The 22,035-nt window shown below is 34.4% G+C and overlaps 5 protein-coding genes across 12 annotated transcripts; 1 reads left to right on the top strand and 4 right to left on the bottom strand.

Annotated features, from left to right (window-relative positions):
- Nucleotides 1-879: 879 nt before the first annotated feature.
- Nucleotides 880-5,171, bottom strand: LOC140818522 (probable alkaline/neutral invertase B). 3 transcript variants are annotated; one of them, XM_073178507.1, is made up of 5 exons: nucleotides 4,824-5,171; nucleotides 3,792-4,266; nucleotides 3,073-3,504; nucleotides 1,906-2,464; nucleotides 880-1,400 (listed from the first exon to the last, which is right to left on the bottom strand). In XM_073178507.1, exons 1-5 carry the CDS (start codon nucleotides 4,829-4,831, stop codon nucleotides 1,102-1,104), a joined length of 1,773 nt encoding a protein of 590 aa, XP_073034608.1. In that variant the 5' UTR covers nucleotides 4,832-5,171; the 3' UTR covers nucleotides 880-1,101. The 3 variants fall into 3 exon arrangements, with proteins under 3 accessions (XP_073034608.1, XP_073034610.1, XP_073034609.1); XM_073178509.1 differs by having other exon boundaries at nucleotides 881-1,400; nucleotides 3,792-4,281; nucleotides 4,850-5,170; XM_073178508.1 differs by having other exon boundaries at nucleotides 881-1,400; nucleotides 4,850-5,170.
- A 2,457-nt stretch (nucleotides 5,172-7,628) lies between these two features.
- LOC140818611 (uncharacterized) lies at nucleotides 7,629-9,433 on the bottom strand. Of its 2 annotated transcripts, none has more exons than XM_073178629.1 (2): nucleotides 9,283-9,433; nucleotides 7,629-8,260 (listed from the first exon to the last, which is right to left on the bottom strand). In XM_073178629.1, exon 2 carries the CDS (start codon nucleotides 8,184-8,186, stop codon nucleotides 7,764-7,766), a length of 423 nt encoding a protein of 140 aa, XP_073034730.1. In that variant the 5' UTR covers nucleotides 8,187-8,260; nucleotides 9,283-9,433; the 3' UTR covers nucleotides 7,629-7,763. The 2 variants fall into 2 exon arrangements, with proteins under 2 accessions (XP_073034730.1, XP_073034729.1); XM_073178628.1 differs by having other exon boundaries at nucleotides 7,629-8,322; nucleotides 9,283-9,428.
- Nucleotides 9,434-10,373: 940 nt separating this feature from the next.
- On the bottom strand, nucleotides 10,374-14,055 carry LOC140817739 (uncharacterized). 4 transcript variants are annotated; one of them, XM_073177494.1, is made up of 5 exons: nucleotides 13,936-14,020; nucleotides 13,418-13,491; nucleotides 12,122-12,322; nucleotides 11,659-11,751; nucleotides 10,374-11,096 (listed from the first exon to the last, which is right to left on the bottom strand). In XM_073177494.1, exons 2-5 carry the CDS (start codon nucleotides 13,468-13,470, stop codon nucleotides 10,562-10,564), a joined length of 882 nt encoding a protein of 293 aa, XP_073033595.1. In that variant the 5' UTR covers nucleotides 13,471-13,491; nucleotides 13,936-14,020; the 3' UTR covers nucleotides 10,374-10,561. The 4 variants fall into 4 exon arrangements, with proteins under 4 accessions (XP_073033595.1, XP_073033597.1, XP_073033596.1 ...); XM_073177496.1 differs by lacking the exon at nucleotides 13,418-13,491 and having other exon boundaries at nucleotides 13,936-14,055; XM_073177495.1 differs by lacking the exon at nucleotides 13,418-13,491 and having other exon boundaries at nucleotides 12,122-12,677; nucleotides 13,936-14,021.
- Nucleotides 14,056-15,122: 1,067 nt separating this feature from the next.
- On the top strand, nucleotides 15,123-18,367 carry LOC140818804 (protein FMP32, mitochondrial-like). Its single transcript, XM_073178856.1, has 7 exons — nucleotides 15,123-15,625; nucleotides 16,209-16,340; nucleotides 16,482-16,541; nucleotides 17,419-17,495; nucleotides 17,587-17,643; nucleotides 17,732-17,798; nucleotides 18,083-18,367. The coding sequence occupies exons 1-7, from the start codon at nucleotides 15,398-15,400 to the stop codon at nucleotides 18,209-18,211; spliced, it is 750 nt and encodes a 249-aa protein (XP_073034957.1). The 5' UTR covers nucleotides 15,123-15,397; the 3' UTR covers nucleotides 18,212-18,367.
- A 2,003-nt stretch (nucleotides 18,368-20,370) lies between these two features.
- Nucleotides 20,371-21,889, bottom strand: LOC140818664 (GATA transcription factor 7-like). 2 transcript variants are annotated; one of them, XM_073178708.1, is made up of 3 exons: nucleotides 21,747-21,889; nucleotides 21,296-21,617; nucleotides 20,372-21,188 (listed from the first exon to the last, which is right to left on the bottom strand). In XM_073178708.1, exons 2-3 carry the CDS (start codon nucleotides 21,611-21,613, stop codon nucleotides 20,535-20,537), a joined length of 972 nt encoding a protein of 323 aa, XP_073034809.1. In that variant the 5' UTR covers nucleotides 21,614-21,617; nucleotides 21,747-21,889; the 3' UTR covers nucleotides 20,372-20,534. The 2 variants fall into 2 exon arrangements, with proteins under 2 accessions (XP_073034810.1, XP_073034809.1); XM_073178709.1 differs by lacking the exon at nucleotides 21,747-21,889 and having other exon boundaries at nucleotides 20,371-21,188; nucleotides 21,296-21,736.
- Nucleotides 21,890-22,035: the final 146 nt, after the last annotated feature.

Below are 22,035 nucleotides of genomic sequence, written 5' to 3'. Positions count from 1 at the left end.
TAAGTTAATTATTGTAATAACTTATTGTAAAAGGTTTTAAATTTTAATACCTTTTTTTAAAAAAATCCAAAGATAATAATATAATAATATGACATAAAATAGTGGATAATGTAGTATAGATTATGGTATTTGTTATATTCAATATCTACTAGAAACACTATTAAACTAATGGCAAAGACCTATAATAATTTTAAGCTGATAGATTATTAAATTAATCTAACAAAATGTCATTTAAAAAGCAAAGTTATCCGTTGTATCATCAAGTGTCAAATGTATTCAATAAGTTGAAATCGTCTATGTTTTATAATTTCTTTCCCTATTTAATTCATTTATTTCATTTTTCTTATATACTAGAGTCCTATTTTACTTTTTCAAGACAGATCACTGAAGGCAGATGAGCACTTTTTGAATAATTAAATCATTTAAGAAAATTCCCAGCACAAGTTTTTCTGGAGATGAGAACAAGAATTTGCATTAAATATAACAACAAAAACTTTTGTACGAGTCAATTTTGTGACATATATTTTCTATTTGGATTATTCATGAAATATCACTATTTTTATGTCAAAAATATTACTTTTTTATTGTAAATATGAACATGGTTGATCATTCTCACGAATAAAATATGAGATACCGTCTCACAAAAGACTCACTCAAATGATAAATAGATCACGAAGAAAAATTTATTTTTAACTACACAAACTCGATTTACAAATACAGAAAAAGCGTCATGTTCCATATCTTTTTTTCAACTTTTAGTGTTACCTCATAAATTTTTTGTTCTTATGTTGGCATATTGTTAATGTGCCTAACTTGCCAATTTACTCCAACAACTCATAAAGCAAGAAATAAAAATTGGCTGACAAATTGTTAAATGACGGGGCAAAAAGTTAGATGAGACTAAGAATGGAGCTGATATTATCAAGCACAAACAAAAACATTTTCACATTAAAAAATAGGATTAATATCCCCTAAGAAAATGGAAATTATCCCTTCATGCTACAAATTTGTTCGTTATCTTACCAAAAACTAAAATTCCACATTTGCTCCAATAACTGTTGACGAATGGGAGCTAATGAATGAACCAAAGATGAATTAGTTTCAAGTGGTCCACGAGGCCGATCTTTTCAAGACCGGCTGCTTCAGATGTTTGTCCTCCTCTAGCGCGATCATACCCAAATGAGATGGATCTTCGATCATCATTTTTGCAACCAAATAGCCGGCAATGGACCATGTTTGGTATTTTCGAGCCTGCTTTCCAATGTATCTACCATGTTTTCCATCATAGTATTCTGGCCAACCGTCTTTTGATAGCCTGGATTCCACAAGTTCAATAGCTCGTCTCGCAATCTGGGGTCGTCCTGTCTTGATGCATGCTGCGGTGAGGAGCCACAAGAGCACTGTTTTCATAAAAATTGAGAAAGAAATTATAAGATTGCCTCTTTTACTTGTTCAACCAGGCAACTGATGTTGTAATGCGCTCATTGAATAATGGCAGTGGTTAAGAATAATGGAGTTTCAAAATATCATGATTCGCCTCAAGATCCAAAATAATTGAAGTTGAGCTTGGTTTAAAATATTTCAAGCTGAATTTGAGCAAAAAGTCATGAGCCGCAGCCACTCACAAACTTTAACATATTTACTTAAAACTAGTAAATATATTAAACTAAATGGCCTCTTGAGTTAGAACCACAATTCGAGCTTGTGTTTTGATAAAAATTCGATATCAAGCTGTAGCAACTTAAAAAGACGGAATTCGAGCACAACTCCTAAACAAAATAGTTTTTGTAGACTTACATGAACATCAACAGACATTGAGAAACTTGAGCTCAAACTAAGAAAAAAAGGAAAATGCATGGTATTTGGCTTGGTTGAGTTCACCATTATTCAAAATTAGGAGAGTACCTGGCCATGATCCTCCATTATGGTAACTCCATCTAGTATTTTTAGGATCACATCCCGTCACAATCCGCCATTCATGACTCTCAATGGCAGGATAACAAACTTTAAGTGGCATATCTCCAACCAACTCCTCCCAACGTGATTCGATAAGATCCATAATTGCTGTAGCCTGCTCATGTGTCGCTAAAGATGAAAGTATTGCAATACAATTACCTAAACAGAACCAACGGAAATCCATTTTTGAAGGACCAACATTCCCAATGAAGTAGCCTCCAAGCATTGGCATGAAATCGAAAATCCATTCTGGCAGAGAATCAGGCATGACATTGAACTTGTTGACTGCTGTGTGGGAATACTCCTCAGTTTTAAATCGATATATATCATTAAGTTGCTTCATATCTAGCCAAAAGTAACTTCTCATGTGATAGCTCAAAGCATGTAGACGCTTAACAATTCTTTCTAAGAATTCCTTCCCTTGAGCATCATGTTTCAGTAAAACCATGGCACATCTCAAAGCCATAAAGAAGAGAGTTTGTATCTCGATCGGGTATCCATATACTCCCTACAAGAGCGCATATTTGCAAACGATTATATAACTGGAGATCCTTAGGACAAAAAGACAGAAGAATTCACCAGATAAGAAAAGATTGGTTTTACGAAGAAATTGATAAGAACCTAGTTACCATTATACATTTTCTTGATTCAATCCAATTGCATGGAAAAAGGCAGACATGTCATCTATCAGCTAAACTAAGAATAAAAGAACTAATAAACTGCAAAATTCAAGACAAACTGGCACTATAACTATGAATGATCTTCTTGAACACTGTAATTGAGCTTCTTTGATTGTGTAATTCCTCCAGATTTCATAATATATACAATGGACAAAAAAACCTGTATCACCATTAGTGACCTTCGTTATAGAAACAGAACTGATTATGGGATTCTTCAAGAATTCTAAAACAAATGAAAATCAGTAACTCGTATGCATGAAAAGAAACTAAGCTAGGTTGATGATCCCCGCGTAACCAGATATTCAAGCCAATAACCATAATTCGACAATGAAGTTCATGCTGCTGATTTTGAAGACAACAAATTCTTATAAAACTGAAAAGGGGAAAGAAAAGCAAAACAATCATAAATAAGACTTATTAAAGATATGAAACTCACCATTCTACGATCAATCATGCAGCAGCCATCAGCACAAAGGAGTGTTGGAAATGTATCAAATCCTTCTGAGAGGCATAAACTGAGTATCAGACGCATGCCTCGTTGGCATTCAGGCCTCTCAGCCAAGGAAGTGTCTCCAGTAGATTTTGTGTATGCCCTTAGTAAAATGATCCACCAAAAGCCAGAATCAACCGGAGCCACTCTTCCTATTGCACTCTCACCAAAATCTGCTATCAATGTCTCAGTATTCCTGGCGGGATCGTGCAAGACTTTAAAACTAGCAGGCATCACACCTTCCCCAAGTTGGAACCTATCAATTTTTTTCTCCCATGATTGTAGCCTAAGAGTTTTGAGGATAAAGTTTTTTACTATTTCAGGTTCTCCATTCATTAGAAATGCCAGCGCGCTTGGAACAAAATCCCTGACAAATACCTGCACATTAGAAAATTAAGGAAAACCTTAACAAGTAGCTGGCGTTGTAGAACTTTTAGATGGCTTGTTGCAACCCAGATAATCTTGCTTGTTATATGGTAAGAATAAAACTGCTTAATATACAGATTGTTCGTGGTTCTTCTCCAGCCAGCTGTTTCATGCTAAACCGGCAAGTAAAAATCATGAAATTTATAGAAATTAAACCTACAAATCCACCAAAAATATTGCATTTCAGAGTAAACAGTGGGTGCATTCAATAAGAAAGTACCATGGTTTTAGCTATTCACCTGATCATAGTTGAGTTTCTCATCAGAATTGTCAAATGCAGCAATTGTTCCAACAGGTTGACCTCTGAAGTACACCAGCGACCGCCTTAGATTTTCCCAAGCCTCTGCTATCATGGGGTTTGGCTCGCAGCTCATCCCAAAACCATACTGGGACAGCGGAGTTGTGTATCCGGACCTTTTAACAGGTGAAAATACACTGTCTAAATTGTCAAAAGCTCGATTGAAGTTCTCAGCTCTAGAAGGGGGATGAGGTGAAAGTCCCATTGGCATCTCAGTGAGTGACCGTTCATCAAATGATCGTTGTCTTTCTAAATTCAAATTTTGTGGCCGATCGGATAACTTTGAAAAATCAAAATCTTCCAACTCAACCACGTTGCTTGATGAATCAACAGTCTTGATACAACCATTTTGTGATACATCGGTGGAAAGGTTTGACAATCTTGAAAGAGTGGACATTCTTGCAAGCTCTAAATACCTGATTAAAAATTTCCTACTTGCAGGTTAAAATTTCGATCTGTAATGTTCATTTATCAAGATTCAGCTAGGTATTACACAATTACAATTGTGCGATCCCCCAACCCCACAAGCACCACACACACACATATCATGCAGTATCAACAAACACGGACAAGTCTACCAAAACCCATTAACAAAAACCATGTTCCATCTCCAAAACAGAACAACACTTCCTTCATTTTAATTGCTAAATTGTAATTAAAAAATTGATGAACAAATGATAATAACGTTAACCTCGTTGCTTTACTTTTCAGAATGATGATCAACTTTTTTTTTTCGACCCCTCATTTTCTTCCTCTTTTCCTCCATACAGATTCTTAAATCATATCATAAACAAGAAAATATGCAAATCCACGAAATTCCACAGAATTAAGAAACGGCGAGATAAAACCCACCATCCTGCTTCTCTCAAATCCCCTAGATAACACCCGTCTGTCTACACATGCATGAATCAGAATCGATTAAATAATAACACATTAACCCGGGCAAAAAGTTTAAAGCAAATAAAACACATACACCCACATTAGTTCCCAGATAGTTACCACGTTCGTATCCGAGGACGAAACGTTTCAGAGAAATAATACACACAGATCACAGTGTGCCCGTCGAAACACCGAAATCGGTTCAAAAATGTGAAGAAGGGTATGACAGATATACGTGAAGAACACGAGGTCGGTCACATCAAGAACCAGAAACACGCATTTATGAGTGCCCCAGTATGTGCGTGCGTTATAAAGCTGTCACACACTACTCACGGAGAGAACATGAACGTATAGCGAACAAGAAACGCCGAACGAAATTCTCTTCCTCGGGTGCGTGCGTGCGCAGCGCAACTGTGTGGGGGCGCAATCGCGTATGAGTCAGGATTGGGAAACAGAGACTCGAGCTTACCGGGAATACTATTACGCAGGGATGTCAGATTGTACACGTGTTCGCTTCACATAGTCCTACACATATATATATATATAATATATGTATTAAGAAGATCTTAGATTAATTAATTATTATTCACAATAAAAAATAATATTTTTAACATAAAAAATAATAATTTTAATATTAAAAGTCATATTTTTTCATAGATGACTCAAATAAGAGACATTGTCTCGCAAAATACGATATGGGAGACCGTCTCCTACAAATTTTTGCATACTTATTCATAAACAGCTTTATTATATGCTTCTTTATATTTTATTAATTTCCGATATTAAGATACCACCTGACTTATGGAATAAGACGATAAACGATGAGATAATAAATTGAAAAATATGAATAACACAATTGTTTATCTTCGATTATTATAAAACTCGAGATAAATATTAGTAGATAAAATGATGTTAAATATCATCTTTTGCGTCGAACCGTGCCTAAATGTTCGAATATAATGCTCCATTAGATGTTTATGTCTCCCTTTTACATAAGGGATTATAAGATGGAGAATTACAAAAATGACTTTTAAAAAGTTTTCGAAAAAATTTTTGATTTTTTTTTATTAAAACATACGAAATATAGGATGGAACATGCAATGTGTAACTTAGGATTTTATTATCATAAATAGACTGAAGTGTTGGAAAACATAACCTCGTGGTTGAGGTTTTAGCTACAGGCTCCTCCATTGCTTTTAGCAGAAAGAAATTTGTTGTAACATTAATGATATTGGCATGTATTACCTAAAATTGAGTGTTGAAAATGCAGAGTATCATTTCCTCGTATCATGTCGAGACGAAATCATCTGTTCCATTTAGTGTTTCAAATTTTTATATATTTTGTTCAAATAAGTTTCATTTAGAAAAAAAAATATTAAAAAAATAAATGTGTGAAACAACTTGCATGAAGAAAATAGAATTAATCAGAAACAAAATATTTGATTTATCTTTTTTAAAATTTAAAAATCATAAACATATTGTTTTGAATATCATGTTCTATCAATGATTGATTATTTTTCATTTGTATATATTGTTTTGTACGTTTAATTTTTAATAGGAACGTAATCGAGTCGAGTCGGACTGAACTCTTGAATGTTTGAGTTTGACTCATTTATAATCAAGTCGAGATCGAGCTTTATTTAACGAATGCATCCATAACTCACGAGCTTATTCAAAATTTTATCGAGCCTAAATGAGTTTAATAAAAATGAATTGCACATTTAAATTTTCATTAAATTTATTAAAAAGTGAATTATATATTTAGAGAAAACTATAACATTTTTATTAAAATTTGTAAATTTATTACAATAAATAAATTTAATATATTTTTCTATGTATATCATTGCAAAATCAATAAATCAAATAATAAAACTATTATTTCCTCATCTAAGAGATGACTCATGAACTTATCAAAGAACATATCCACGAGCTAATGAGACGAATATTGTAAAACTTGAGCTTAGTTCCTTTATCTTAACGAGTCTCATTAAACGAGCTTTTATCGAATCGATCTTTAAATTGCTCACAAAACGATTTAGTTCATTTACATCCCAATTTTTTTAATAATTCGTGCAAACATAACTTGTTTGGGTACAATATAAACACGGTTTGTAATACCAAGTGTAGCAGATGATTTCGTAAAAAGGTGCATCCAATGTTTTGTATGTTATTTATTTTATTTTCTTCATGCACAGTGTTTAATGCATTTACTTTTTAGTATTTTTTATAAACGAAACTTGTTTGTGGAAATTATAACATGATTTGGAGCATAAAATGTAGCAAAAATTTCCCTTCATTCTGCGGAAGATGATTACCAATGTCGTAGATCAAGGGATCGTGGATAATTTGAAGACTGTTTTTTTGAATTTTTATTAAAATTCAAAATTTAATATGACGATTTTTGAAAATATAAAATACAAATCGATTATGGCATTTCATTAAATTTTTAACTTTGATTTCCGATTTTACAACATAACTTCATGTCAAGTGTTTTCTTAATACTAGCCATCGAAGCACACGTAAAAGACTTGCGTTCAACTCCATGTATCTATCTATCGTACTTGACACTTGCATCCCCTATCAAATGCAAAAATTACACGTCAGGAAGACAAGTGATCATGATCAGCACGAGACCTCCACAGAAACTCTATGCATCAATGTTATAGAGTATTCTAAATTTTAGTAAAGTGATCATGATCAGGAAAACAACACAGTGCAGAAGGGAATAGTGAGTACAAAAAGTAGCAATGAACTAACCTTTTAAAGCTCATCATCCTCAAACAAGTCCTCGAATCAAAATAAACTCCAAGAAAAATCTGCAAGTCAACTCAAAGCAGGTGCGAAGTTGATTGTGATTGTATTTTAAGGGCAGAAAATATCAGATCAGAAAAGTTCAACATGAAATTGAAACATTTCCCATTGTAGAATGATTCACTACTCACCCCAACAATTAACTGAAAGAGTCCAGAACAGGACCTTTGAGATTTCTGTTAATAATGTCACGTCTCAGACAAATCCAACGTGCAATAGCTATTCAAAATACGATCTTTTCACCATTAGAATCTTTCGGGTATCCATTATACTCCAACTTTACATTTAAAGTAGCACAAATAGCCCTATATTTCAACCTTAATGAATCCATAATATCAGAAACTGACTCATTCTCTGGGTCAGAAATTGGGTACTTGTGAAGCAACTCATCCATCTGCTTGATGGTCTTCTGGATCCTGACAGAAAAGCAAGCTGGGTCAATCCGGATTGCGGAGTTCCAAACATTAATGCAGCCTCTGTAAAAGCCCAATTCTTCGCCAACTTCAAATCCGGTTTTCAGACCCACTTGACAGCCTTCTTCTTTTCCGGAAAGCAATCCATCTGCATAGCCTTCGTTATAGCCTTCTTTGAAATGGGTTTCTTCTAAATTAAGAGAGGATTCGAATATGTCCTCAATGGAGTCCATGAAATCGTTGGATAATAAGACCAGTTCCCAGCTCTCAAATTGACATTTTGGTTATATTTTTTCGAGCAGTCACGCTTCAAAAAGACGAAAAATGGACGTGATTACAGCAATGTTGATGTGTAACCACAAAAGGAACCTAACGATGTGAGAAAACAGACGTTCAAAAGATCGACAATTTATGAGAAACACCAAAGAAGAAAATTTTACGTTTTGCATATTAGAAAACAACATACTAAAATTAATCTACAAAAGAAACTCTGAATTAGCAACAAAATCATTAGTTTCCCAAAACATTGAAACAACCAAAAGCATCCATCTCTGTTCAAAATGACACAAAAACTCTTCTCACCGGTCAATTTTGTGACATAAATATTCTATTTGGTTATTTTTATTGTATGTAAAAATAGGATTGACACGTCTCACGAATAAAGATTGAGACGGCTCACAAGAGAGTTACTCTCAAACATGTTAGAACCGTGTATAATTGATAAATTAGCAGAGGCTTGACAAATGCCGCTGTCAAAAAGAAACCAATCTATCCAAAAGTCAAGAAACTTAAGAGAAGCTTTAATCCAGCAACTACGTGAACTGCAAAAATACATAGAGCAAAACAGGAAGCATAGAACTTAGTATTCGATACATGAAACAATAAAAAATGTGAGTTAGAATTTGGACTCGAAGCGAGGTCATTAAGCCCGAAAATTAGATTGTCAAGCAGTGCGTTTTTCAAGCTTTTCCATGCCACGAATTCATCAGAACCTCTTTCAACCAGAAAACATTGAATGACACCAACACCAAAATCCTGATCTCGACCGTGTTACAATCCCCTTATTTCTTCCAAAATTGATATCAAATCATCCCGTTTCCATTAAAACTCTTTTTCATTGATCATCAACTTGTAATATACACACAGAAGAAAAAATAGCGGATTTCCATACTCCAGCTTATACAATTAAAAAGGCAAGAAAAACAAATTAAAATCAGTCAAACTTAGCTTTTAGCGGATTTCCATACTCCAGCTTATACAATTGAAAACGATGAACAACAGCTGAGAAAATGAGGAAAACAGCGAGAGAATTTAGAAGGGAAAACACACCTCACACGAGAAATATGGGGCAACTACGGTTTATCCTTAGAGATTGAAATCTAAACAGAGGAAGGGCAACTAACAAGGGAGTGATGAAGGTTATTTATTTCACACGTGGAATGAGGCGGTCTCACTCTTGGGGAATATTTCTTTGTGTTAGGTTGTGTCGGACAAGAGATCTATACGACAAAATTGAAATTTCACTTCTCGATCTTTTTATTGAGTTATGTCAAACGAAATATCAGTATTATAAAATTGATCTTAAAGATATATGTCAAGTGATTTTCTAATAGATGGATTGTAATTTGTGAGACGAATCTTTTATTTAGGTCATTCATGAAAAATTATTATTTTTTATACTAAGATTATTACTTTTTATTGTGAATATCGGTAGGATTGACCCGTCTCACAGATAAAGATTCGTGAGAGCGTCTCACAAAAATCTTGCTATTTCTTAATTGATGGAATTTGGTTTTATAAAATTAATATTTTAAAGGTCTAAAAGTCTCGGAGTTTTTGAGAAAGAATTATGTTAATCCAAATATTTTAGTGAGTTTTTATATAGTAAGTTTTTTAATCTATCAAAATATATAAAATATTTTTCGAAGACAGTATACAAATACATCGAGATATTACCCACAGCCAAATCAAGATACATACTGAAACGTAAATTGGTTACATCAAATTCTAAGCACAGCCTAGTAAAAGAAGATACTGACGATACATATCAACATAAGAAACTAAACGAGGCTGCAGAGAAATAAAAATACAAACATTTGGAAAAGTCGTTTCAGTATTTTTGCATTTCACAAAATACCAACAACAAAAAAAATTGTAAATTGAAATTAATAAATGAAATGTTTTCTTTATCCAAAAGCCTACCGATATATCAACATTTGCATGATGAACAGAGGCTTGTTCAAGCATCCATGTTGAACAACAAGTATACATGACTGTTAAATTTGTACAATTTGACCGAAATCAGCAAATATACTGGCCGCAGAATACTATGTGATGGAACTCTCGACACAGCTGATGTAACATAAACATAGCTCTCTCGCACATGCCAAATACATGAGGGAATACAAGACCATTAGACATATGCCAAATGCTAAATGCTCTTCAACTTAAACGGGTACTGCGTTCCCGATTAATAAATTGTCTGGGAATAAAAAGGTCAAAACGAAGAGGTTCTACCAAAAATAAAGAAAAAGTGCAACATTAATTTGGTTCATGAACCTAGAAAAGAGAACAACGATTGGCCAAACATACACACAGATTTCTTCTCCTAGTACCTTCGTGGAAAACGGTCCACGAACCTCCCAGATGGGCATTCGAATGCCATATGCCCTCTTCCCCCACAGTTGTGACATATAGTCATTGAAACACAGTCCCTACTCATATGCCCCACCTGCTGGCAAGTCCGGCACACCATATCACGAAACCCACCTCCACGAATTCCACCAACCCTATCTTCAAACGGGTGGCCTCCCTTGGGACAGTCTCTTGCCATGTGCCCAGATATGTTGCATGTATTGCAGACAGGATCGTTTTGACAGTCGCGAGCTATATGGCCTGGTTTCCTGCAATTTTTGCAGGCCTTGTCATTAGTGCAGTCCACTGCCATGTGGCCTTGCTTGTAGCAGTTGTTGCACAGCCTCATATCACCAGGATGCATTGGAGGAGCCATGCAGTCTCTGGCACGATGACCAGCCTTTCCGCAGGTGTGGCAAATGCCTTCATTTGGACAGTTCCCAGCCATGTGGCCAGGTTCTCGGCAATTCCAGCAAAGAGCTTTTGTGTTACATTCCGATGCAAAATGCCTGATTCGAATTTCAAATCATCGTGGAAGGTTAAAAATAACGAGACTTGTCTCCACAGAGGACATGATTACCCAAGTGATATTAGACTTGAAATTCAGAAAATAAACAAACATACATACACACAAGAACGTATATATTAAGACAATTGAGTAGACTATTACTATCATGAAGCAGCTTCGCATTGCCAGACTGTGAATCGCAACAAATATTCCCACGAAGAAAAGCACCATGTTTCTGTATGGAAAGAACTTTTAGCTGATTATCACCAAAAATCTCCCTGGCACTTGAATAGTACTCTATCAAGAAACTCTTTTCTTATACATTATGAAGACACATCATACAAAATTTAATGTCAGGTTTAACACTGAAAAATTACAATCTTCGAAAAATGCTTTACGATAAAAGGGAAAAAAGAGTAATGAATACTAGAAAGGCCATACGTTAAGTATTGATACTTAATTTCTCAAAAATAAGAATAATGAGATATTAGCTGTCACAACATGATCACACACATACAGTGTCTTTGAAGGCGTAAGGGTGAGGGGTACCAAAGGACACTTACCCAGGAAGACCACAATTGTGACAGAGAGCAGCACTCGGGCATTCTCGAGCAAAATGGCCAGGCCTTTTGCAGTTGTTGCACAAACTGTTCTCACTGCAGAAGAAAATCTCACTAAATGTGAGGAAAAGGACAGTATCTCGTGATGCTGCAATGCCATAGGGAAGAACATGGCAGCAAACACAGAAAAAATTCAATCCGTTTTGTAGAGCTTTTTCTGGTATTTTCTTAATAATTTGGAATTGGAGTGAAGGATGGAGCACAAGGAACCAAAAATATTCATACGAATTTCTAAAAGCAATTAAGAAGGAGATTCAAGCAAGACCCAAAAGACACAAGCATCCAGGTGCATCGGAGCTGCTTCCACTCAGGTTGATCCCATACATCAACTGCCCGCTCCTTCTCAACCAACACATGTAAGAGTGAAAATAGTTACAAATAAATGAATGAATGGAGACCAAATAACCTGAAACCCCGCCTTGAATCCCTTCTATAAGGAGCATCGCGATAGGAATAGCGCTGAGTACGAATCTTACGATCCATCGGGCTCCTGCTTCTGCTCCTGCTACGGCTTCTGTTGTCTAAGCTCATTTTCAAAACTATTTCAATCAACAAATCAACACCTATGCGCAAAAATATCACCAACAACGCAGCTGCTGCCTCTTCCCTGTCCACCACAACCACGCATCCAATACCATGTCAATGAGTCCCAGAAAATCTTCACCTTACCTTCATGATTTTAAACACCAAATTCCAACACTACACACATTATTTCAACAAACAAAAACCACCCGACATCAATCACATACATGGAACCAACGCCCATTAAATTCTCTAATTCAAAAATACAACGTGCCATGGCATCCTTGGTATTACAAACATCTCCTTCCATAATCGTAGCACATCTAAAACTAATGACAGAAGCTGAACACTTCTTCATTTCAATTTTCAGACATGCCAGCCATCAGATGTAGAGAGTTTCTGCTGCTCACACCATCTTCCCGGTTGACTTTTTATTGTGACTAGTTTTATTAAACAATGATGAAAATGTCAATCCTCTCATACGAAACAGATAAGCGGAAGATTCAGAAAGAATGCAAACTGCTGATTATGACATTGGAGTCTACGGTGGTTCAATTCAATGGGACACAACACATTCAAATTTATTTATTTTATTTATAGTAAATTTAACAAATCATATCTACCAAACAGTTTATACCTTATAAAGCATGTTGTTATTTGATTTGTCTTTTCCTCAATTTTGAGAATAAACTTTTCACCCACTATTAACAAAATAAAAAGAAGATCAGATATACATTCACATGTTGTGGGGTAGGTAAAATGGCTCTCATGTTCATGGATTACTAAAGTCGTGAATCTGGCAGGACATTAAACAATAATTGACTTGCGTCTGGCTCATAAAAATTAACAACATTATGGAACCAACAACTTCCAATCAAATTATATCTGAAACCATAATTATTACTTATAATTTCTGGGAACAAGAAATAGCCAACTACACAGGAAAAATGTATCCTAAAACAAATCTGGAACTTGAAACACAGCTCAGAGGCATAGAAAATCGAAAACGAGGATTATTCAAACCAAGCACTACACAACTTAAATATCATAAAATAATATTAAACCTTACTTACTATTCCAGCGAACAGTTGACCGCCAATGAGCAAGGAAAATGAAAACATAAATCACAATAGTCAAGTACAAAATCCCCCCAAAAAAAGAACACATTCATAATAAATACCTCAAAACAACATCGGAAAATTCACCAATATTAAGATACACCAACTCGCCCATGCAAGAACCATCACTTCATAACTGAATTAAGAAATGAAATGGGTGAATCCAGATTAACAAACTCCGAGACACCAAAAACAGAACTAACAGCTGCTCTTCAAGCTACAGATATGAAACCCCAAATGTAATTGATGACTTTAAGGATAATTAAACGTGACAAAAACCAGGCACCACGGTAAATTCTAAGAAATCTAAACAAAACGCAGCTCAAAAGGCATCAACCGATACAAACGATGATGAGTCGAATGAATCACACCACCCATCTTAAAATTACAACAAATCTGAGCCCACGATTACACGTCCGCCAAACAATAAACATCAACGAACATTAAAAGCAAGAAACAGAAATCACATAATTCACAACTACAAAATCCCCACAAAGAAAGGTAAATAAAACACAAAACATATGAAGAATTAAAAAAAATAGAGAAGAGATTCCCAATGGCTAGACGGAGGAGGGAGAACCTGCTGTGACGCGAGGTATCGTGACGGCGTGCTGTTTGGCAAATGGAGGCAAGGGCTGGATATGACGACGGTTTCAAGTTTTGGTATCTCAGTCTATTTTAGTTATTAATCAGATTTTTAGTACAAACACGTGTAGCTTAGTGGATAATAACAAAAATTATTGATTAAATTGTTAATATTATTAGTATTATTATATAACTATTAACGTAATTAACACCAACAATTATTATTAATCCAATCACCACTATTATATATAATATAAACAATAAAAAATAAAGTAAGAGATCTAGTAATTATTTTCCAGCGTTCTAAAAAGTCCGCTTAATTTTAAAGCTCGACAAAAACGTCTCGTTTCGAAGAAAAACAAAAAAAAAGCTGTTAAACGATCGAATTAAGCGTAATTATGACGTTTAATTAAATGTGCTTAATATCTATTTATTTTTAAATTTTTTATTTTGAATGTATGACTTTTTTTTTTAAAATAAGAAATTAGGCTTGTAATTTAGATAATTATTTTTAAATTTAATTATGATTAAGCATGTCTGATAATGATTTGACAAATATTTAATATTTTTTAATGTGATTTAGATTCAAAAACAAATAAAGATTGTAATTTTGAAATTTTTATAAATATTAGAATTAATGCATCATACTTAAATTTATCATATTTATGTATTATTTTATCTATCTATTGGTTTGAGATAATTACAATTATACTAAAGATAAAAAAACACTTTTTCACGCTTAAGTCTGTACAAATCTCGCTTAAGCTTAAAAAACTTGGAGCTCGACATATGCGCTTAGGGGCGCTTCACGCTTTTTAGAACCTTGTAATTTTTTGACAGTATTTATCGTAATTCTGATATAATATTGTCTTCCTTGTTATATGGAGAGTCGGAAACGATGAAAAATGTTCACAAAAATTTCATGTAATTAATCTTGATAAATAAAAATAAATTTAAATGTTCATTATTAAAATATTTATAATAAAAAATTATTTAACAAGAGTAAATTTTTTATAAGTCGGTCTTACAAATTTATATTTATGAGACGGATAGATCGATTTATATTTAATATAAAAATTAATATTTTTAAAATTTTAAATAATTAATTGTGAGAGACACAATCATGTAATAATTATGCACATACAGGTGTGTGATCCGGGCTGTTTGTATTTGTTACGCTGTAGAGTATTAATTAAGTGAAAAATCCGCCAACCAACGAAGAACAGCTTCTTGCGTAACGCGCAAGAAGCCCCTCAACCATTTTTGAAACCACCGAAATTCTTAATTTTCCGCCATTAACAAACGATTTCTTCTTCAAATTTCTTTCGTTTCCTGGACGAAAATCTTTATTGCAATGAAGAGAACACTTAATTGTGCAAAATTGATCCTTTAGAAGTTGCGTTCTTTGAATGTAAGGATTACTCCAATATTTACATCTTTTTTCTCGAGGAATTTTAATGACTGCGCGTAAACTTGCGTTTCAATCGTGGATTCGCTTGTTAAAGTTTCAAGAGATTAATGCTGGAGGTTTGGCGGTAAATGGGCCTCCACCTGGCCGGTTTTCCGTAAAATCATACGGTTCGTTGTCCTCGAATTCGTCTGGTTATCGATTGGACTACAGGCAGATCTCTAAGCTCGTTAAACCTACTGGAAGACGCGTTTATCTTGTTGACACACTAGCGCTGGTACATTTTTTTAACTTTTGGTTAATGTTTTTTATTATTTGTTGCGACGACGAATGGAGCTACCCATTTTAGGGTAATAGTGATTGTGAGACGTGGTCCTCTGAGAATTAACAAGATTGTTTTTTTAGATGCTGTGGTTATTTAATCCCGATTCTTCATTACATTATGGAATTCTGGTTCCAACTCATGTTTACTTGCCGCGTCAAATGTTCTTTTTACTATTTTTTACAGCTGACCTACAGCTTACCAGTTTCCATTTGGGAGAATTCTAATCAAATATGATTCAAAATGATAAGAAAAATGTATTATAGGTATATATGTTCTATTTGTTCTTGTGTTGTTAATTTTCTTTTGCTTGAGATAAGAATTAAAGTGTAAAGAATAATGTTTCGATGCATTCAGCGTTTAGGTGAATGACTAAGACCAACATTATGTGAACATTGATTCCCAGTTACTGCCGATAGGATTAGTTTTAATAAGAAAGGGCGGTCTGTATGTCTTCTTAATTTTCGTTTGTACCCTTAGTTATAGCTGTACAATGAAGTAAAGGAGTGAATATTAGATGCTTCTGTTTTGTGGCCAGGTGAGGAGTTTAGAAGCACAAAGCATACCTTCAAACCATGCAGAGGCAATTACATCTGCTATGACTGATGTTTTGGATGACAGTTTGGAGAATATATCGCAAAATCTTATTTCAAGATCCGAGATGCAGAGAGTAAGAGTTCTTCCAGTGTTTTCTGGTGCATATATTATCTTGGAACATTCAAAACTTTTTTACGTAAATTGTGATATAAGGTTTAGCTTTGAGTTTCTTGTGTTCTATATGGAATTTTTTTCTTAATTTTTGTTTTTGTAGATTGAGATGGCACAAGAAGCCAATCTTTCCAAGTTTAAGTCTGAAATACAAAGTTCTCAGGTATGAAATTGTTTCCGTATTGGAAATTGATCTACTAAATGCCAACTCATTTATAAGTTCGGCAATGATGCAGTTTATGTTGTTATCGGCTTTTGAGACCTTTGCTGAAGACCGATATTGCAAGAGTGGTTAGAGGGCCCATAGGCTATCTTGCAAGTATTGTGCATTAGATCGAGGTTAATTATTTAGTTAAGATGTTGATCGACTGAAGCTTGAGGTGAAGGAACTATCCTAAAAAATGCACTAACTGAAATTGTTTACTTGTGCCTTTTTGTGCTGAATCTGCTTATTGTATTCAAAAAAAGACTTTCATTTTTATGGTTTTAGGTGTTTAACTGGATATTTGAACTTGAAAACATATATCTTTCTTGAATATTGGAAGCTGAGGGCTATCATCACATAAGGCGAGAAAAAGGATGAACTTAATGGATATTTGTATCCATATTTCCTTGAAATTGATTTTTCATCATTTTTTGGTATAGGATACCCAGATTAGGAATATCTTTACTTAGATTGTTTTCTAGTGTTTGATGTTTTCACCGTCCGATTTTAAGATGTTATTACGCCTTATGGAGAAATGCATGAACATTTCGTGGAAGGGTAGAAAGAGAAGTTAACAAATGAAAATCAGGTTAGCATCAACTTTTGAGAGAACATTTCTGATCAAACCAGTGGATATTGGATCACGAACCGAATTCAAAATTAGACATTATTGTGCATTTATCAAAGGGAAGACTAATAGCAAGGGTCATGAAAGTTCAAATATGACGGACGATTGAAAAATTTATAACATATTCAAGGGATTTGTAGTTAGTAGACACTACGCAGTAACATTTGTGACTCATTCACATCCATTTTGCTGCCTCTAATGGTGCAGGGCCATCATTTTTCTTTGCTCCAACGCGAGGCTGAAAAGCTCCGAAATGATATTGAGAAAATGCGTGGTGAATTAAGGTATGTATTCTAATTCAATCACGTTTTTCTTTTGGCGTGAACTATGTCAACACTCAACAGTCGGTCGATTGACTAATGCTCCTTGAGAAAGGTACGAAATTGACAAGGCTACTGCTGGACAACGCCTAGATTTAAATCTTGAAAGAGGGTAAGGATATGAAAATAAAATTGAATGTATTTTCATCTTTACTATATATTACAACGTTCTCATTTCATTAAACTTTCTTACGACAAAGTCGGATTCGTGATGAGCTTGCTAATCAGAGTGCAGAAACAGCAAACCTTACGAACAAGCTTGATCGGGTGAGTTTTTTATTGTTTTACTTTGTTAAATAGGAAATGATTTTACTCCACATGTGAAGTAGAAAATATCATTTTTGTCATTCTGCTTTTTGTTGTTCCATAGTTGCCAATTTAGTCATTTACATTGCTGAGGATCAAATGTGTTGGCTTGCCAAAACTGATAATTATCATCTATAAAAAGACTAAAATTACAAGTTCTCAATAATTATTGGATGAAAATATTCGAACTTTTATTCCAAAGAAACCTAAACTGTCAAGATCCTGAGGATTACTGATTGTTACAGGAAATCCATGAACTGAGGGCTCAACTTGAAGCAGCAAAGTATGATGTGATCAAGTACTGCATAGGGACCCTCGTATCTATATCCGCCGTTGGTATAGGAATGATTCGCATATTTGCTAGCAAACAATAAGACGACGAGTCAGGCATTCTGAACTAGCTTAGTGCATTTATCTACTTTCTATTGGGAAAGCATGTTTGTAAAATTTTTTTGTTCATTAATGTGATAATTCATTTTATGTTGTGTTCTTTTAAGATTGTGCCCCTATGCGTGTTACATGTACTTGGCCGAAACAAGAAGATGAAAGGAGATTAGAACAGATTTACTTCCAAAAACACAACTCATACCACAACCAACATTTCTACAAGTGTCATGTTGCTATGATCGTGATGGCCATCAATCGAGCTGCACCTGTTACTTGTGAAATTGAATACTCGATGGTGATGAAGATCAATATAAAAAATGAGTACGAGGACAAAAGATATGGAATTCTACCAAAACTCGATGTGTTGTCGTTTTTTAACATTACGAGATTTTATTTCTTTTTTATTTTACAATTTTTTGTTTTGAAAATGCACAAGTTTTTTTTCATCCAGAAATCCTTCAATCACCGTCTTAAAATAAAATTTGAATCCAGTATTTGTAATGAACAATATTAATTCATATCAATAATAAATCAGAAACAAGAAAGTAGATAAATAATCTTTCATGAAACACAAAAGGTAGATATACATCCCCACCACTGCCATCAAAGTACAGTCTTGGAAGTCAACTCTCTTTGGCAACAATTGTATCTTTCTATTGATCTACTCAGCTATTAAAAAGAGTGGATCTCATGTGAGATCGTCTCACGTATCTTAGTCTCAATCATACTCATATTCACAATAAAAAGTAATACTCTTAACATAAAAAGTAATATTTTTTCATGGATGACCAAATAAGATATCCGTCTTATAAATACGACCCGTGAGACCGTCTCATACAAGTTTTTGTCCTATTAAAATAAATGCATATATGAAATAATTTATAAATTCGATTTCCAAAATCCCACTGATTGTGTCAACTATATCTTTATTTTGACTTTGTTACCAGACTCTTAAAAATTGTCTGGCCTTGATCTTACAAGTCAACTGTCAAGTACTGTTCTGATATATAAATATATATATATATATATATATATATATATATATATATATATATTTGATATACTGTACACCTATCGTGCATATTTTTGTGAATACCGATGAGGTGTCACTCATCCATTGGTTGCATAATTTTTCTTTATTTCATCACATCCAATAGGTGAGTGACACCTCATCGGTGCTCACAAAGATATATACGGTAGGGGTGCAGAATATGAAAACTATATATATATAACATTAATACAATTATTCAAAAATAAATATCATGTAGTTGATTCATAACCACTCTCACATGGCATGCCGCAGCACAACTTTATGAAACACCAATAATTGATTAATTTCATGGGTACCCAACCACATGAGCCCACTCCAATTCAATCATCACTTACGCCGTGGAACCTTGGTCATTATCCTTTTCTTCTTAGATTTTAAAGTATTCAAACAAACACATTTTCATAAGAAAGTATAAAATTAAAAAATTCCAATGAATAATCAATAATTTTCAAAAGTTGCAAATAAATTTTACCCTTTATAAACGTTATTATAATATGGGATAATTTGAAAAACAATATTGGTCATTTTTAAAATAAAAAAAAAAAACTAAACCCTCCCAAGTATATTTAAATATATTTGGTGATAATTATTTTTCAAAATCTTAGTTTGATTATTTTCACAATATTCCAAATGTTTTTCCCCTAAAAAATAAAATTTCGAAGTGGTAGTCATATTTGAACCACAACCTAATTTTATAGAATCATCACTGTTATTAATTATTATTAAATTAAAATGGATAGGTAGATCAGAATTAGACATTTCAAAGGCAGCGGCATTGGTAAAAACTAAAAAGGGGCACCTACCACGCCTAACCAAATGGACCCATTTCATCCCCATCTCTTTTTAAAATAATAATAATAATAATAAAATAATAATAATAATTTTATTTTTTTTTTTACATTTTTCTACGCATGATATCCTAGACCTTGAATAATAAATTCCACAAATTTGAACCGCAGAAATGGACCAAATTTTAAATAATTTTCAAATGATTTAAAGTACAGTTGACAAAGTATTATGAATGCATTAAATATTTAAAAAATATATTTGTGATTATTTTAAAAATAATTATATAATTTTTACTTAAAATTAATTTGATTAAATTAGAAACTGCAAATGAAATAATTACACAGCCCGAAAAATCCATAATTAAGTTAAAAAAGAAACCTACTAAAAACTCTTTACCTCCTATCACCCTATAATCCATCTAATTTACCACCATACATCCCACCACCGCCGTCGGTACGCCTAGCCTACTCTCAGAAACTCTGAACCATCAGGTCCGGTTCTACAAGATTTTCCTTCCTCCGCCGCATTTCTAAAACTTTCCGGTGACTATTGGAATGATTTTCCTGCGAAAAACTCGGGCTGCAAGCCGGTCTGTACTCGGGAAATAGCCGACCGGATTTGAACCGGACACCACAAGCGTTGCACAATGTTTTGGGGCCTAGCGGTCCGGCTCGCCACTGCGGGGTCTTTTGCACCTGGCAATGCGTACACCGCCGCCCGGATATGGCGACGCTGTCATATTCGGATTTTCTCTTTTGCATCTTCGCCGGAGGTTTTTCGAGAGGTGAAAACCAGAGAGTTTTCTGAACCGGGTTTTCGAAAAACAAGGGGGTTATCGTGGACGAACCGTGTGAAGACGGGGATGTTGAAGAAGACTCCGCGGCGCTCAACGTCAGCCATGGTAGTGACCACAGCCGCCCGTTTGACCTTGACCGGTTGCTCCTCGGTTTCGTGGGAAGCGGCAACGGGAAGCACGGAGACCGTGGTTTCTGAACCGCAGAAATGTTGAGCGGCGGAGGCTTTCCGGAGAATCGTCCATTTCTACCAGGGCATAACAGAGAGAACTCTGAAGTGGAATCGTCCACGAATTGTGATAGCCACTCAAGGTTTTCCAATTCATCAAACTGAAAATTCATGCATTTATTAGTTTTTCTTCCCTCCCATTTCCGAAGACCAAATTTATACATGAATGAATAAAAATTTAAAAATGAACAAAAATCTAAACGCTCACCGGAACCATGAGGTCACCGGCGGAAAGGCTCTGAAATTCGCCGGAAACCACGTCGTCCGAATTTTCCAAATTTCTCTCATGTGTCAGCTTTTTCTCGTCTTCAACTTGTTCAGGCCGCTGAAAAACACACCCCTCCTGAAACTCCTTTTCGGGAGAATCGAGGTTAAGGAGGTCTTCTACGGGGAAATCATCGGAATTGAAACTGTTCACTCCGGCAAAACACCATCCGTCATCGTTGTAGAACCCCTGTGGATTCGTTTTCATGGCCATTTGCGAGAGGAAACTGGATTTCAACGCTCTCGTTTCAATGCATTCCATAATTCTAAATTAATTTCAAAATTTTAAATTCCCACGACCGAAAACAAAAGAAAAGAGAATCGAAAAACCCAAAAGATATCAGTTGAAAAACATTAAAAAATAAGATTTTTTTACGCATGGATAGTGAAATTACCTGAAAATTGGAGAAACTGGGAGCAATCAAGAAAAGGTAGATGAGTATTGAAGACAGGTTCGTGGGCGAAACCGGTGGTTAGTTATTGGGATTTTTTCACTTTTCCTTTTTGGACTTTTCCCTCTGATTTTGCTTTTCCGTAGTATTATCTAATTATGTATACTCTCTCAAATGAAATGAAATTTACCAGAACAAATATTTAATTAAATAAATAAAATTTTCATATATTTTCTTTACACCATATCAGTATACCTATATGTACATTAAATTTGTTTTTTTTTATCTAAAT

Source organism: Primulina eburnea, chromosome 17 (genome assembly GCF_022965805.1).
Source record: "Primulina eburnea isolate SZY01 chromosome 17, ASM2296580v1, whole genome shotgun sequence".
Taxonomy (NCBI): domain Eukaryota; kingdom Viridiplantae; phylum Streptophyta; class Magnoliopsida; order Lamiales; family Gesneriaceae; genus Primulina; species Primulina eburnea.
The sequence above is the reverse complement of the archived record's forward strand: the minus strand, read 5'-3'. Positions and strand labels throughout refer to the sequence as shown.